This window comes from Hetaerina americana, unplaced genomic scaffold, assembly GCF_022747635.1.
Source record: "Hetaerina americana unplaced genomic scaffold, ioHetAmer1.1.p SCAF_2, whole genome shotgun sequence".
NCBI classification, from domain to species: Eukaryota; Metazoa; Arthropoda; class Insecta; order Odonata; family Calopterygidae; genus Hetaerina; species Hetaerina americana.
Window position 1 is genome coordinate 88,432,124 of NW_027286763.1, and position 17,821 is coordinate 88,449,944.

At 36.6% G+C, this 17,821-nt stretch overlaps 2 protein-coding genes across 2 annotated transcripts in view; both read right to left on the bottom strand.

Moving 5' to 3' along the window:
• Window positions 1-4,089, bottom strand: part of LOC139688280 (anoctamin-1-like) — a 31,108-nt gene extending 27,019 nt beyond the window's left edge. The window contains exon 1 of the mRNA XM_071585765.1: window positions 3,823-4,089. Coding sequence (XP_071441866.1) covers window positions 3,823-3,918 — 96 coding nt within the window. The 5' untranslated portion in view covers window positions 3,919-4,089. The remainder of the gene's footprint in view (window positions 1-3,822) is intronic.
• Window positions 4,090-4,236: 147 nt separating this feature from the next.
• LOC139688281 (small integral membrane protein 12-A) lies at window positions 4,237-4,797 on the bottom strand. Its single transcript, XM_071585766.1, has 2 exons — window positions 4,748-4,797; window positions 4,237-4,664 (listed from the first exon to the last, which is right to left on the bottom strand). The coding sequence occupies exon 2, from the start codon at window positions 4,637-4,639 to the stop codon at window positions 4,355-4,357; it is 285 nt and encodes a 94-aa protein (XP_071441867.1). The 5' UTR covers window positions 4,640-4,664; window positions 4,748-4,797; the 3' UTR covers window positions 4,237-4,354.
• Window positions 4,798-17,821: the final 13,024 nt, after the last annotated feature.

Here is a 17,821-nt window from a genome sequence, read left to right on the forward strand (position 1 = left end):
TTGGGTCATAATTCCATTAATACAATGCCTTTCAATAGTAATACTGTTAGCACAGGAATTTTCTGGCTTGACAAAAACAAAGGTCATTCTGCAGCACTTGCTAACCTCAAAACTTTATTATTAATGCCTACTTAAAATTTTAAGAATACATATAAAATATAAAAAGATTGTGTATCTCAAAATAAAAGAAATATATTGAACAAGCACACAATTTAAAGGCTATTTTTCAAATGTGTCAAGCTGTGGCTAAGAACAACTAGTTCCCAAGAATACTTCCTAGAGCTAACCTTGACGTTTAGCTTCTAGCGCTTAGCTTGGTAGTTCTCGCATTCAGCAAGGGATTGGCTACTACCCAAAAGACAGTTTCCTTCATCATACAGAGGCAGTGTCTTTTCTTTAGTGAAGAGATACAAGCATAGGAGGTGCATGAGAGGGCAATGCTCACTTTATTGCAGTGTGATGGTAACTTCTTCATTCCAACTACTCCCGATGAAAGAGGGTTACCTCAATACCACTGGCTTCATGATGAATAAATTTCTTACTCATTGGGTTGTGCTAGAATTCCTGCCATTGCATTGGGCTTCATTTTGAAACAGCCCTTAAATCATCTAAGGACACAAGATATGATACACAATTGGTCCCACAAAGTGTCTTCTTCACTGCTTTGACAATCTTTTGATTTCCAGCAATTCCCATGCGGCTAGGAACCCACAAGGAAGTAACTTTTATTCCCTTAATATTTATGGATCCTTATTCCTCACTACACCTTTCAGTCTCTCTTCAAACAAAGAGAAAGGTGGTTTTAATAAAATGAGGAACTGAAATACTCTTTAATATGAGCGTAGAAAAAAGTCATCTTGATTATTTGTTTGCAAGGCAAAATGAGAAAGCTCACTCAGTATTACACTCAGATGAAAAGTGGATCCGGAATCATGAGGCATGTGATAGGTTGATTCTCTGACTAAGCAGAGAGATGAGTAGGAGGATAAATCAAAGAGCGCATGAGAATTTCAAAAGTGGTATACATGGTGAGAAGAATATCTTTGAAAGGGAACAGGTCATTTGGATTGCAGTGCTCAGTATTGTTAAAAGTATGGGCTATAAGTCTGCAGGATCCCTAAACCCAAGTCAATGGTTTGTTTACTGTCAGCAAACTTTCCATGAATCCTGTAAAACGCCTATCTCTCCCTGCATACTTACTGCAATCTGGAGTACATGAAAATAACTTGAAAAATTGCTCACATTTTCTATAGAGACTAAATTATCATGAAGTTAGTTACTTCATCTTTGGTGACTAATGATCCCGATGTTTCCTATTGGACAATCTGGATGATGGTTTCTAAGGTCCTCTTCCATGAATGAAGTTTTGATGGAAAACTCATCTATCACCCTCAGTGTGTCAAGCCAACACCCTCTGTCCATTGAAACATCTGACATAATCCAGTGGAGAATCTGAGCTGAGAGAACACATTCAGCTTTGCTGGTAGCAAAACTTGACAATCTTTTTTGCCAAGGATACTTAAAATGAGTTAGATGACGAAAAAGTTATTAATGCACACTAAGCACTTCTCCATTCCCATCTTACACATAGCCCTAGACTATGGAGATATGAACAAGATGTCATGCATTATTTCACACCAGAAAAAGGAATAGTTTTCCCAATTCAGCCTCTCATGAACATTGTGAATCACTCAATAAGCCCAAGTGTCTTGACTTTATGGTATTTATATATTCCATGCTTCTCTACATGTTATATTAAAAGAGGTATGGTATGGGGAAAAGTATACAATAATGATACCTAAGGCTAAAGTAGCCCAATAGTTTTATAGGAAGGCTTATCAACACCTATAAAACTGAGTGTATTTGTGGCATATATTAGGCATAGCATGATTCTAATGCCATCAGTTTGGTAGGCAATACTGTGTTTAACATGGTGTCACACAAATAACTGATCTCAAAGCCTTTGAACTTTCTCTCGAATACAGTCAACTAAATTTAACTAGACATATTCTTAAATAATACTTTCTTGATAAATTTTGGTATTGAATTTAATGAATTAAGATAAATATACTCCATGCTTATGAAATGGCTCATAAAAACCATCACAGCTGATTGTGGGCATATGACAAGAACCTCAAATTCATCAGTTTATACTTATCCTTCTATCTCAACAACATGATGGATGTTGGGAGATTTTGAAGAAGGCAGGAAAGGTGGATGCAGGAGTTACTGCAAGGTAAAGCAATGCTGAAGATGCTTATATAGGGGAGAATTATGAGGAAGGGTTGTAGAGAATGGAAGTGATTAAACATTTTGGATTATATTTCGGGACATAGAAAGTATTCAGAGCTAAAGAATGAATAATTATAAGGGGTTTTAAGATTTTTTGAGACATGTTAGTTAGGACTTTTTTAGGAGTACAATTTTGTACAGTGCCAGGGTCCATCAAAAAACCTACCATAAGCTAGGAAATACTACTAATAATTAATGATTGCATGGATGCCATATTCCACTTGACAGCTTCCAGTCATGATGTACTCAATTTTATTTTTTTGCTTTAGCATGTACTGCAGTTCCTTTGCTTTGTGCATTTAAAATCTGTCGGATTAGCATTCAATGCATTATAGGGAACTCTGGGGGAGGTATGCACGCTTTAAGAATACATGCAGTAAGGAAGCTCCCAGAAGTCACGAGGTTCAAGAGCCCAAAGTGTAAATGAATACAAGTCAATTCAGTCAATATTCATTCACAGGATGTAACCTTTCCCTTTCTGTCTACTGCCTTCTCAGATTGCCCCACTCATTATAAAATTATCATTCAATGAAAACAACCTCCTACTCATTGCTTCAGAGGATTTCATGAATTACAGGTTTATATAAGAAGAATATTATATTTTGCACACCACTACCTTTTTTTATCAATGCTTTGTAAATCCTCCTGAGATGCAGAAACCCTCTTCTTACCCTGAATTTACACATGCAATTAAAACAGGAGTAAGTTGCTTCCTCTGCATGAAGTTCTGGAATCGATCCTATCATAAGATTTTGGTTTATTAACTGGAAGTCCTTTCACATTTCAGGTTCTTATGCATGACCTTTGAGAGCTCAAGACAATACGACTTATACAAAAAATAAGCAAACTTTGGCTCGATGTACATTTCACATACGAAACACGCTTAATTCAGCATCCATTTATATTGCTTCTTCATTGGCAGTTCAAAAAGTATTTTCATGCAAGAAAGGTATATGGATGACTAGGCATCTAAGCATTACACAAAAATTAATATTTACAGATTATAAAAGCAATGATTTACCAAAGCGCTGAAAAAGCCATTTTAAAATGAATGTAAATCATAAATATCACTTTCTTGATGAAAGAAAAATAATAGCACCAACTTTATGTGAGACTCGGCTGCATTTCTCGTAATTTAGATCCGACATCTCCATCCTCAATATACACTCATTTCTCCTAGATTAAAAAGCTTATGGGAATTGTAGTTTTATGCGCAGAGATACCTTATGTAGGTAGCTACCTCAAAATCCTAATTGCATTATATTGCAACAATAAGATAAGGGGAGGATGCCGAATATTCTGCGTTTGCACTTGCAAACTATTACATTTAATAGATTACAACTTCACAAGATTTCCAGCTTAACTTTTTGTATAAACATTTGCCTAACATTATGTAAAAATGAAAATAGTAGAGCTACTGTGATGCTAAGGAAAACTGAATTTTATAATTCTTCGTACAGGTGTCCAAGCATGAAATGCACTATCTTAACATGGATTTCAGTTTCACATTCATTAATTTGCGATACTTACGATTGGATATTGTGATATGTCCTCAAAGTTATCATCTTCCTCGTTAGAGAACCTTGGATAATTTACCATCTGGATTTCTTCCTCCTGATCACTCATTTTTACACCTTTCTATATTTCGCAAACGTATCAATCTTCCACCTACAAAATCTAGGCGAGTTCATCCATATTAAGTTGAAGCCAGTTCTCCACAGCTTCTAGGCCATGCAATGTCATTTCACTTTACGACACCGTGTTATACAGTGCTTTTAACGATTGAGCCTACACAATAGATGTTCATCATAAATCATATATACCTGGTATGTACCATCCGTCTGTTTACCAATTCAAGGTAGCCAACAACAACAGTTTTCGAATCCCTAGCAGAATTAAAAACACAATGACCTTTTGGGGCATTTCATTAGTCAATTTATTTACACGCTGCATTCTGGGAAGGTAAATTAGAAAATCAGCGAAAACAACATTTCAAAAGGAAGCAAATATTTATGTAATAATGTAGCGCAGTATTTACATATGAGTAACCGAAATTCTAATTCTACTTATTAGACTCAAGTAAAGACGGAGATACATTTTTTTCAAAAACTGTTTTAGGCACAAACTTCTTTTCCTTCAAGCTGTCGACATTTGTTAAGTCTTTTTTCAATTCTTCGTTGAGAAGCCGTTCTTCCCTCCTTTCTTCGATACTTCCAGGTTCAACAGGAGTATACCTATCAGATAGTCTGCTTTCCAGCTGATAACCAACAAATCCTATAACTGCTGCTACCGGCAACGTTACATATGGGGCATACACCCGTAGAAAATTGAAAAGGATGGGTAACATCGTCGTCAGAGACCTCTCAGCATCACTGTCAATTAAAATACCAATATTTCATGTTAATTAGTAACAATGTACATAAGTATTCTGGTTTAGATGTAGAAGTAAAGTTACCTTAACAATCTTTTATTTTAGAAATACCCAACGGGCCTAAAACAAAAGAATCACTTAATGCGCCGTAGAAACCGCGTAATACAGCATGCACTTAATTATTAACCTTGTTGACTAAAAGCTCTCAATGGTAAGCAAATAATTTTTTCGGCTTCAAAGATTCAAATCATATTACTAATTGCTCCATTGCTGTGACCATGAGTTACGAAGGAGAATATTTGATAATGCAAGCGTAGGATACTCAAGCAACACTTCGATTATTCCCTATAGCTTTCTAGGACTGAGAAAATCAACAATTGCAGAGCGACTGAATTTAAGATGCAGTATTAAATTTGTAAAAATAAATGGAAACATTTGCAATAAAGGTAACCCGGAGAGCACCAATCAAGTTGGAACAGCATGCGACCGTTTAGACCACTTGAACTTTCATACCCTTACTACACGAATATAAAATTTGGCCGAAAGATCATCAGTGTTCGTATAAGAATCAATTGAATATTATCTATAGAAAGGTAAGTCTTTTAATGAAAAAAATTATTGGTGGTGAAGCCGAAATATGCCAATCCATGCATTATAGCTATGTAAATGGTTTGAAATGAATTTTACCTAATACTTTTCCTTCTCTGGGTATGGCTTGTAGAATACTCATTCATCAGGGACCCAGGTCATCAAAGAGTACTTGTACTTGTAAAAAATAACCAAACAGATAATTTTTAGGGGTTTTGGGGAATCAAACAACCGGGGATCCATCTATAAGTTTGCCTTCAGTCAGTGCACGAGGAAGTGAGGTACGAATGAGGCGAATTTAGGAGAGAAGAAATGTTTGAATTTCTCAAAAGTTGGTTGCAGAGTGAAACGGTAACCCAGACCTTTCCATGATCTAAAAGCTATGTAAAGGTCATCCTTTCACCTACCTATCACTCTGGGATCAGAATAACGTCATCCGACCGCGATAGGGTAGTGGACAAAGTATTTTGGGTCAAAACAAGTCTGGTGTGTAATAACCCCCCGCCCCACACTATAGCGGTGGTTTGCAGGGTACTGTATAATGTAAAGCAGACAGTCCTGCCAGGATTCTCATGCAAACATCCAGGCGCCACTTCCAAACAACGTAAGATATCAGTCGATTCGTTTGTCACTTCGCCCCTGATTCTCTTCACGACTGGAAATGACAAATAGTTGAGGACGTCTTGAAATTTAAACCGGGTGCAATTAAAATTAATGCAAAAAGTTCAATGTAGGCAGTTTTTCGAGCGTAAGGAATCATTTCCGACATATACTTTAATAAATATATTTTTTTAAGTATATAGGATTTGACGTTAAATAAAGTCTTTATTAACATTTATTAAACATTTATACAAACTTCACACAAATGCCTATTCATTTTTTCGCTAACGTATACGTCTACTGATTAGACGGCTTTTTTCAGCAACAGGAAAGATTTGCGGAAATGTTACGTAAGGCAGCTTGGGAACTAAAATGTGATTTTTCTTCGAGCTCGTGAGTAATTACAAGGTTAAAATGGGCTCTTTGTTTACCTCGAATATAATATAATCCCAGAAAAGAAACAGCATTTCACAGATTTGCATCGATCAATATTTGACCCTTGTGTTAATCTCCAACGAAATAATATTAGAGAGTCAAATTCAATAGCTGATAACATTTGAAATCAATCAAATCTAACCAATTAAATCAACAGGTAAAATGGCCGTAAAGACTTTATGATGGGGAATTATGCTAGTTGTTAGAGTAAGTTGGACTGCGAGAAAGACTGAAGACGAAATTAAAAGTTTACAATAGAAACAAGGAAATTCCTTCCCTGTTTCTATTACTACTCACTTCGTGATATTCCATAAAGGTAATGGAATGTTGACGGCTGTATTTAAAGGAGAATGTTAAGAAGGCTTGGAAGAAAGAGGAAGAGAATATGCTTTAATCGCGACTCCGAGAAGACAAGAAGTCGATACGAAGAATTAAAATGGAATAGAGTAGGAGAAAAGAGGAATTCAGCGGGGTACGTATTATATGATAGTTTTTAGAGACCGTCAACAGCGACAGGAAAATTACTTTCAAGAGGCAAATTACCTTTAATAATGATGATTACCTTGAATCGAATCCGCTGTCCCTGGAGTACTGGGTATTTACGATATCCGGTCATCGCCTTCGAAATACGTAATGTGTAATCATTTCATATTATTTACCGAAGAAAAACTGAGAATAATACATAAATAAGAGTTTGGCTGTGCATTTTTCATTCGTGTCTTTGGACCCGATTCCTCGCATTATTTTTCAGACCTTATGTTATTTTGTGGACTCTAGCTACAAAAATGAAGTGGATCAAGCGTTGGACTTACAACCGCAGAGAAGCTGCTTCAAATTTTGCCGGTGGATATTTCGGAAAGTGATCGCGGCAATTCTCACATATTTACCAATCTGTAATTTTTCGATAAATAATTGTTGACTGTGAATACAAACCTGAACGCCCGTGATGATGAGGATTATATTAGAGCTCATTCTCCCAAATAACAGCCCTAGTGATTTGGTTAACCCCAATTAAACACGCAGTGGCAAAATCTAAATTTATACCAATTTAGATAAACACAAAATTGATGATGGCTTGTTTCAGGAATTGCATTTTCTCTACGAACTTCCCAAATGTAAGGGAACTGTATGATATTTTGAATTCCCGGAGCATCCTTTAACCTCTCTAGCCCTACTCACGTTCAATTTGATTACTGTGGTTAGTGATTTAACATTCGCAGTTGGTCTAAGGAATATTCTGTTCTATTGTTAGAAAAAAATATCTTAGATAATTGCTGTTTTCGGATTAACGCCAAAATAATAACATTCATGAATTGCAAATCTCTATTCAATTGAAAACTGAGGAGACCATTTTTCCAGGTGCGGCAATATAATCCGAAAATCGAATCAAATCAAAGATCCCTTAACATTCGGCGTAACTTATCAATTTAATTGGGAATTATTCAATGTAATCATAGTTATTGCGTATAATTCCTCTTCGTGAAATATTAAAAGGCGAGGGAATGATTTCATGAATGATCGAGAATTATTTGCAATAATAATGAAATTTTATTTAATTTTACAATAAGAATTTTCGGTGCTATTATATACTCTCGGGGCTGTGAATTTAGGAATCTAATGGCACTTCTCTTTGGTCCTTTTATCGTATTTACCTAGTACTCTTCTAATAAATCCTATTTTTTTGTTGGCTTAACCACATATTCCTCGTATATGGTTCAGCTAGGAGAGATCGTGAGTAAGGGTAAAGCCTACAGGCATTTAATCGAGTCTACACATTCCATTTCGGTGTTCCCGATGCAGTGGGCTTTCGGGAGGGAATTTCTATTTTTCCAAAAATTAATCACTACGCACTTTTTAAAGTTTAATTCTAATTGCTAAGTGTCGCACCTGCGTTTTATAGCATTAAGGTCATCTGATAAAGCTGCTGTGTCCTCAGGATCAGGGATATCACGGTAAACCACTGCATCGTCGGCAAATAAACGCATCTTACTAGTGACGACGGAGTGAATGTCATTAACGTAAAATATTAATTAATAGGCCCGACAACACTTCCCTGATGAACACCTAAAGTAACATCTACTGCATTTAAGCCAACTCCATATATGGCTACTCTTTGTTCCCGACCATTCAAAAGTCTTTAATCCAACCCAGGATATTTTTATCTATGTCATATGCTTCTAGATTTGTGACTAATTTACTATGAGGTACTTCGTCAAAAGCTTTCTTAAAATCTAGAAAAACAACGTCCAATGGAACATTGCTGTCTCCCGAAATAAGAATATCATGAACAAAAAGCGCAAGTTGTGTCTTGCAAGTTCTACCTTTTCGAAAACCGTGCTGATTTTTCATTATTAACTCCTGATTATCGAGGTGTCTCACGATCGAACTAGCAACTATATGTTCCATAGCCTTGTACGAAATGGATGTGAGGGAAATAGGTCTGTCATTGCTCGGTTCCTCCTTGTCTCCTTTTGTAAATATTGGTGTTACGCTATTCGGCGAATGTTAAGTAAGCTTGATTATAATCACGGAAGGAGGAAGACTGGAAGGCGGAACAAGGAAGTAAAGAGTAGGGCAAAGAACAGGAATTTAAGTGAAACATATTACATAATAGATTTTTGGGACAGGAAAAATTCAGAGGTAAACTACCTTTGAGAGGTTCCCTTTCATTATGATTTGACCTTGAATCGAATCAGCGGTCGCTGGGGCACCCGGAGATTACGATAATCGCCAGAATAGCTGCCGTACCCTTCGAATTCGGTGTAACCATTTCTTATAATTTACCGAAAAAAGGCTGAGGATAATATAACATACAGGAGTGTTTGATCCTGCTTTTTAAATTCCTGAGTTTGATACAAAGTCCTTTCAGACCTAATGCTACTCTATGGTTCGAATCGGTATGTTACTAAATGAGGATTATAATTGGATTGAACGTTGGAATAAAAACTCCAGGGAACAGGCTGCAAATCAAGTCGATAAATACTGTTTGAGAAAGTATTAATGTTAAATCTATCAGATTTACCAAACTTTTATAACGCTACATAATTATTCACTGTGAATAGAGGCCTCAGTGTCCGTGGTGATGATGGTTAGATCGGAGCTCTTTCTCTTAAATACAACCTCTAACGATTCACCCAACTGAAGCCGTGGGAGCAATACCAAATTTTAAAACATTTAAGGTGTACACGAAATAGTGCATACTTGTTTCATAGCTTGCATTTTCTGCACACACCTGCCTGAACACCTCAAAGCACAAATCTATATGGTACTCTGGTTACCCCTTTAAACCTCACCTCAAGTTGATTACTGTGGTAGCGGTAAAATGCTAACATTTCGAACAATATTAAACTAACGTCAATTGTAAATATTAGCTAATAATAAGTTATTTTACTATTCTTTCATTTCTTTACCTGTATCTTTATTATGTCTCTTTAGGTTTTTGATGTCAATTTATTAAATGAATTGGGTGATATATTTTAAGTAAATTTGAGTTAGCGTCGAAAATCGATATTGACTGGGCAGTAATTCAAGTTACGTATTGAGAAGTAATCTTATCTTCCTAAGGAATTATCACTTCTATTGTTAGGCAAATAACTCAGAATACCAATTATAGCTAGTGGTGAGAAAAATAACACGCGTAGAGGTTAAGAATATTTGCTGAGTAATATCCCAAGCCACAGCTAGGAGGATAAATATGCAATTTACGCGCCAACCATTTTACTAGTTACATTTCTCCGACGGAGACCAACTATGAGACCCAAATCGTGCATAAAACAGGATCCCGGAAGAAACAAATTAGGGAACCAAGTCTGGTTTTGCATAAATTTTCTCGCTTTGACCTATACCCTGAAGGCCAAGTAGGATATTTTCACTCTTTGTGGGACAGGTGCTCAAACAAATATCCTCATGTCTCCGGCTGTATCATATTCATAGACCTGGCCTAAGTCTAGGAAAAGTCTGATCTTACGATTTCATCATACTCAACACGGAAATAGAGATTGGTGTTAACGAATTTCTACTTCATCTGAACCTTTTTTTTGCTGTTAGCCAGGTAAATGAACCCATGGACATAAATTCCACTTTTTCGGGGCCGGCGACTTCCTGACCACGGACGACTTCTTTGAAAGTCTGGGTGGTGGAAAATTATTTTTTAAGTTGAGGAAGTTTCACCTTGAAGGACCTTATAATTTTATTTCTCGATTGAGACCACTTAGCGGCAACATTTTCTCGATTTTTTTTTCACGTTCAGACTAGACATGCAATAATACCCTTTGTAATAATTGTTTATACAATTTATTACATTGGCAACGCCATTAATATAATGCTTCAATAAGGTCGTTACATTTTTTATGATGAAGAGCAAAGATAAGAGTTAATTTTATTAGTTTTTTAACCGTTAGTGCAGAAAAACCTTGTTTCTACATGCATACCAATTATACCACACGTAAATCATATTTACCATATACGTACTCCGTATTTACCATACCTTACACGATATTATTGGATATATACTTACTTATTTTATCAATTCTTCTAAAAGAAAAGTGCCTCATTTGGTTGGTATTTTAAAACTTTTTCTTGGTTGACCTAATTATGCTTCTTATATGCGGACCAATGACGGCCCGAAACATCAAAATTCAATTTAAATTTGATTTTTATCCAAATATACACACTGTTCTTTAGCAAAAGCCCAATGTGATGCAGGAATAAACTGAAATACATAATCAGTTCCCCTTGACACAGGGTTCAGCAGGTTAATTTCAGTCATACACATTTCATTATATAAAGGGCTTTACACTGTGAACTGTCCTATTTGGACATCGGTCGGGAATTTATTTAGAAAAAATTATGAATTTTGAGCCAGAATTAGAAGACAATCGATATTTAAGACAATTTTGCTCGTAGGAAACAATTTTCCGCAATTTAAACGAATTTAAAATTTTTAGGTTCCATTCCACTCGGTTGGAAGAGTATCGGCATTCGGGTACCTTCCGAGCCGAAATGGAGCGTTCATTGAAGGTCACGTTAAGACTGTGTAAGGGAATGCGAGTTGGATACAAAAGCGAAAATAAAATGTGTATATTCATTGGCCTTGGTTGATTGAATCCTGTTGCCGAAAATGTGGCTCCACAGTTAATAAAACCTCTCCCAAAGTGGTGGGCCAAAATAAAACTAAGAAGAAATAAAATTGATGCCAAGGAACTTCCTCAACACGAAAGCTATTTTCCAGCCTTTGATATTCCTCCCGTGGGTCTAAGAAGTTGACCATGAAGGAAATAGCCCGCCTTTCAGACGTCGAGACTAAAGCTCAAAGATGAAAATAAAACAAATCTGAGGTGATCTCAGACGAACGTTTGAGGATTTCCCTCGGAAGTTTGTGTAGCGCAGGTCAGTGCCAAAATATTACTAGACGATAGCTAATAGGGGAATATGGCAAAATGCTATGGATTGAAGTATATATGGAAGATATGCGCATCCCCTATTCAATAACATGGGTATCACTGAGTTACATGAGTGACTATTATAACATGGAAAACCCATTCTTCCAGGAAAGAAAATATACTCGTAGTCCCACATTAAAGTTAGACCACAATCTGGGGCCTGATCTCTTTCCATTCGGCATAATTTCTCAATACAATTGGGAAAGATTCAAAGTAATCCTAGTAATTGAATATAATTTCTCATCATGTCCTATTGAAAGGTGAGAGAGGGATTTTTATGAAGAATCAAGAAGTGTTTGGAATTATAATGAATTTTTCTTTCATTTTGAAATAAGAATTCTCAGCAATAATATGTGATATCAATTTAGAAATCTAATGGAAAATTTAAAGTATTTTATGTCACTTCTTTTCCATACATTGTTCAATTTATGTCAAGAATAACCTATGAGCATTATCAAATTGGCAGGAGTTGAATTTATCACGCATAATATTGCCTAATTAATTTAATTGCGAGTGGAGTTCAGAAAGATTTTCGGCACTTAAAAATCAGGTTCATTCGGTGTTTGGAATGTGAAAATGTTGTCTCTTTCTCGGCGGCCTCATTTGCAAGGTCGTTCTTCTAATTCCGGTGGCCTTGCATAGTGGAAGACAATTTTATTATGTAGGAGGATATTTATTGCAAAATTTATCATTCTCACTGAAGTCGTGGTCTGTTTTAAGGGGATAACTAGTCGGTGTTTGGATGGATATATTTAAGGAGAATATATCGTAAATGTAAAGATTATGTTTTATAATCGTCATAATATCAGAATTCTCCAGTAGCTTTTATGTCTCAAGTCCTTGCAAGATCAAATGAATCATTTCCTTGTAGATTTGCTTTTTTCCAGGAGCATTTACTAACTATTGAGTTTTCCGGCTACATAAAACAAAAAGGTATTTTTTGAATGCGTTGAATAAATGAACCATGAAGCAACTAGTAGTTCATGTTAAGAGTCTGAGGTAACAAAAAGCTCAAAATAAATTCGTCTGTCTAATGTCCGTATCCTTTATCCAAAATCTAGGAAGGAAATTGGATTAAACGAATCAACGTGGTAAAAATTCTGTGAATATTTAAATTACTGGAAGTTTCTATCAGCAATGCCCAATCATATTTAACTGGCAAAATTTAACCTTCTTTACTCTTGCGATTGATCACACAATAAATACTACCATTTTATTTTGCCCAATCGTTGATAACTTCGTTGTAGGTATGACTCAGCGAAAGAGAAAACAGAACGCGAAAACAATAACGAGTGGTACGACGCTGTGGGGCACGAGTAAAGGCTTCGTTGGCCAAATACAGTAGTTTGCGGGACTAATTTCTATATTTGAGTCAATAATAAGTCATAGGATGAACAATTTCAGCGGGTTTCTCGCTGCCTTCCTCAATATCGTTTCCAACGTGACACCACCACTCACAAGGCCGCCCCACTGCGGTCAGACGCCTTTCCAGCCTCTAGCCGCCTTACTTGGAGACAGATATGTACTGCGCGGTCTACCTTTCTTCTGACTCTTCACCTTCGACATAATTGGCATGAGTTACTCTATCAGGGCCAAACATGATTTCTGCTTCGGGCATATAGCTTTAGGGGTCATCAGAATGCATTAATTTTCAATCAAGACATACGTATATATTTTTAGTATTTAATCTATGTATAGATTTTCGGGTCGCAAACTGAGAATATTGAACAAAATCCAGTTGGCATAGAAAAAGACTGATGAAGAAAATAAAAACTTGATGACAGATAAGCCATGTTAATGTTTCGTGCAGAATTAAAGAAAAGCAAATAGGTGGCGAGTTGGATAGTAATTGAATGTGACAGGTGTGTTCGATAGTGAATGTTAAGTAAGCTTGGAGGAGAAAGTGAGAGAATTACAGAAAGACATGGCCCTAGCAGGAGCAATTATCATTGATCCCACCAGCACAGTTCTAGGGGTCATCGGAACGCACAACCCCTTCCACCACGTCAAGGTTGTAGTCCATGGGATGGGTAATTGGAAATATTAGCTAGTAATGTAAGTTTTTTTTCTACTCTTTCCCTTCTGCATCTTTATCTCTGTTATGTCTCACTAGATTTTTTATGTCCATTTATTTGACCTATTGGATAAAATATTAACATTAAATTTCAGATGGCTCCAACGATCAATATTTATCATATTGACGTAAGTCAATATGATAAATATTCAAGTTAATAGATATCCAAGCTACGTACTATGATAGTCTCTTAACTTCCTAAAGTAAGTACTGTTGTCAAATAGATAACTCAGAGTACCAATAATTTCAGTGGTCTGGAAAATGACAAGCGATCAGTTTGCGAATGCAGTTTGGAAATGGGGAGTTGTGTAAACGAATTTCCGCTTCCTCAGAATCCAGTTTACTGCCAGTCAGGTAGATGAACTCACGGTAATAATTTCCTCTTTTTCTGGACCGGCGACTTCCTGACTACGGGCGAGGTGCTCAAGAGTCTAGGTGGTGGAAAACTTTTTTTACGTTGAGGAAGTTTCACCTTTAGATGGCACTTCATTTCCATGCATTGTTCACTTTATATCAAGACTAACCTACGATAATTATCAAATTGGCAGGAGTTGAATTTATCACGCATAAGATTGCCTAGTTAATTTTATTGTGAGCGGAGTTCAGAGAGATTTTCGGCACTTAAAAATCAGGTTCATTCGGTGTTTGGAATGTGAAAATTTTGTCTCTTTCTCGGCAGCCTCCTTTGCAAGGCCGTCCTTCTAATCCCGGCGGCCTTGCATAGTGGAAGATAATTTTAATATGTAGGAGGATTGCTAAATTTATCATTTTGGCTTAAGTCGTGGTCTGTTTTTAAGTGATAACTATTTGGTGTTTGGGTGGATATTTTAAAAGAGAATATAAATGTAAAGATTATGCTACATAATCGTTATTATTTTAGGATGCTCCTGTAGCTTTCACGTCTCAAGTCCCTGTAAGATCAAATGAATCATTTCCTGGTGCACTTGCTTTTTTTCTGGAGCATTTACTAACTATTGCGTTTTCCGGCTACATAAAACAGAAAGGTATTTTTTGAATGTGTTGAATAAATGAAACACGAAGCACCTAGTGTTAAAAGTCACATGTATCAAAAAACTCGAAATATATTCGTCTGTCTAATGTCCGTATCCATTGATTCAAAAGCTGGGAACGAAATTGGATTGAACGAATCGTGGTAAGAGTAAAAAAATCGTGGTACATTGAAATAACTGAACGATATTTGAGCATCCATGCCTTATGTTGTGCTTCCTCGATCATGAATCTAATGTTTTCTTTTAAGGACCAGGCGAAACCGAGAAAATGGAAAATAAAAAGGGAGAGGACAAAGAACAGTTTTATAAACGATGGTATGTAACGGAAAAGGATTGAGTAATGCTGTGACAAATCCAGTTTTATTGAGATCCTTAGACTCGTCATCGTTCGGATTAATTGATATACGAATGGCACTAGACAGAATTAATTAGGGTGACGTTCTCTCCAGGAAGGCAATGTGTTTTTCTTCACATAGTATTAGTATGCTCAGTCTTTCCACAATGGAATAAACTAATAAGTTAGTAAATCCAGGGTTTGGTTCTGTAATCTACATTCATACAATTACTAATGGACATGACCCTGATGATATTTGTGAATCTTCGAAGTTTCCATCAACAATACCAAATCATATTATTCCGGCGAAATTCATCCTTCGTAATTCTTTCAAATTATTCCATTATTACCCTTACTGCCTCTTTAGCTTCAGTTCTTGATTTCTTAGTTTTAGAGAATGACAGCTGTAATGGGAATTAAATCGATGATCGAGTGATCAATAACGGGAGATTCGACGCTGCCTGGCACGACACAAGGACTTTTGGACCAAACCCCGTAGATTCCAGGGCTAATATCTATATTTGAGTTCATCACAGTTCAAGGGATAAATAATTTGAGATTGTCTCTCGTTACCTTCCTCAATAGCGTTTTCAAGGTGACACCACCACTCTCAAGGTCGCTCCACTGGGGTCAGACGCCTTTCCGTTCCCCAACCGCCCTCTAAGAGACACGCTGCTCGGGCTACCTTTCATGGGCCCCTTCAATGTGAAACAGAATCGGTGGATGTTAAAAAAAATAACGCGAGAGTCTGCGTCAGATATAGTGTATTTTGATTAGCGTATATTGCGTTAAAAGTTCATACAATTGATCGTCAATTTTAAGGAAGGGTTTGGATGGAAAAGAGATACACCCTCCAGCTCCACCCAAAAAGATACAAACTATCAAAAGCATACATTAAAATGTTCTTCAATTCGGAAGAGTTTCTACTTATTTTCATTCTATATCATTTTATATACCTTTCCTGCTCCTACCTCGCTTGCGTAGTGTCCTCCTCTGCGTCATAGTCTTCATTATTACATCGTAAATGAAAATCTTTTTCATCCTTTTTTCCTACTTCCTTCGGATCTCTCCCAACAACACCCTCTGACCCCCCTCCCATCCATAAAATGTTTGCATTGGTTTTCATTTCCATCCATTTTTCTTTTTCCATCTTTCTCCTCATCCAAAGCTCCAAATCATCCATTGTAGGCCTATCTTTATCATGTTTCTGCACTGTAAAATACCCATAACCCTCTAAAGCAAAATTTTCATTTATCTTTTCTTAACGCTTTTACTTCACGTCTCTGTCATCGACTCCCTCCTCCTTGCGAAAGGTTCTTTACCTAACGTAATCATTTTTGCGATGTGCCAACTGCTGTGACCTTCATGGTTTAAAACACTTCCATGGTAGGTAAATTATTCCACCAACTCTAATTTTTGCCAAAGACATGGTAATGGTCGCAAAGGGTAGAGCGTTGGACTACTGACCGGAGAGCTCAAATCCAATTCCCTGACACACCTCTTAGCACCTTCAGCTTCACCCAAGCTGTGAAACATTTCAGGTAGTGGAACTTTCAGGTAAGCCGTAGGCGGCACCGGGAAAGGAGCTGGCCCTCCTACCCTGATGTGTGAATTTCACGTTGTTGGGTTTAGTATTAAATGAGTTCTACCATCACCAATCAAACCGACCCTCGGGTTGATAATTGTTGTGGCGATGCTTATTATTTCATTTGGATACCGTGACATTGTATATTTGAACGGGACACACTCTTTCCAGAGACGCGGTAACTAGTTCTACCTTGGACGATAATAACTACAGCTGATGATGAAACGTCATCAAAGCCAAACGATTACTAAATAAGTGTCTGACGAATCGAACGGAAGCATTCGAGCAAAGTTTGGACGCGCATAACAACAGGAGTAGAAGTATTTAAATTGATTGATTCATACTTCATGTAGTACGGTTATCTCAGGATTTATTCCTCAGCTCATAGAGCCGAGGCAACGCTTGATAATTTGAAGGGCTTAGTTGCACGCACATAACTTGAAAATCCTCACATTAGAAACACCCATAGCATCGGTAGACTCTTACATCGGTAGAATCTTACAGTAAAGCAAACGGCCGACGAACTAAAAGCTGTTCCTAATGATTGTGTCGAAATTGTAAATTTTTTCTCATAAAGGCCATTGAATTTAAGAGTTTTCACCTTATTAAAGTGAAGATATGGGTAGCTTATATAATACTATAGTTTCAAAATCGAAGTCCGATAGTTATCTCGTGGGAAATTGTAGTCAATACTTTTTAATTATAAGAAGAAATAAGAATGTCCTTAACTGTACAAGCCTTTCAATTGGCTTGTCAATGAAATGAAGAGGATTGGAGAAAAAATGGCATATCTTGCGTAAATCTTTGCGAATATTAATTAACTTTTACTTCTCTCCTCGTACACTACGTGACGCTTATCAATATTGCCAAAGTACAAAATAAACTAGATAATACTATTCTGTAATTGAAGTTTTGGGCAAATAGAACTTTGTAAGGAAATGCTAAATGGTTTCTTAATTTATACAATATTTTAGTGATCAATAACATTTATTTAAAAAAAAATGTCAGATATAATTTGCAGCAGGATTTATCAGATTCACAATAAATCATTTTGGAGCATTTTCCTGGCCAAAAAGAAAAATCATCTTTGA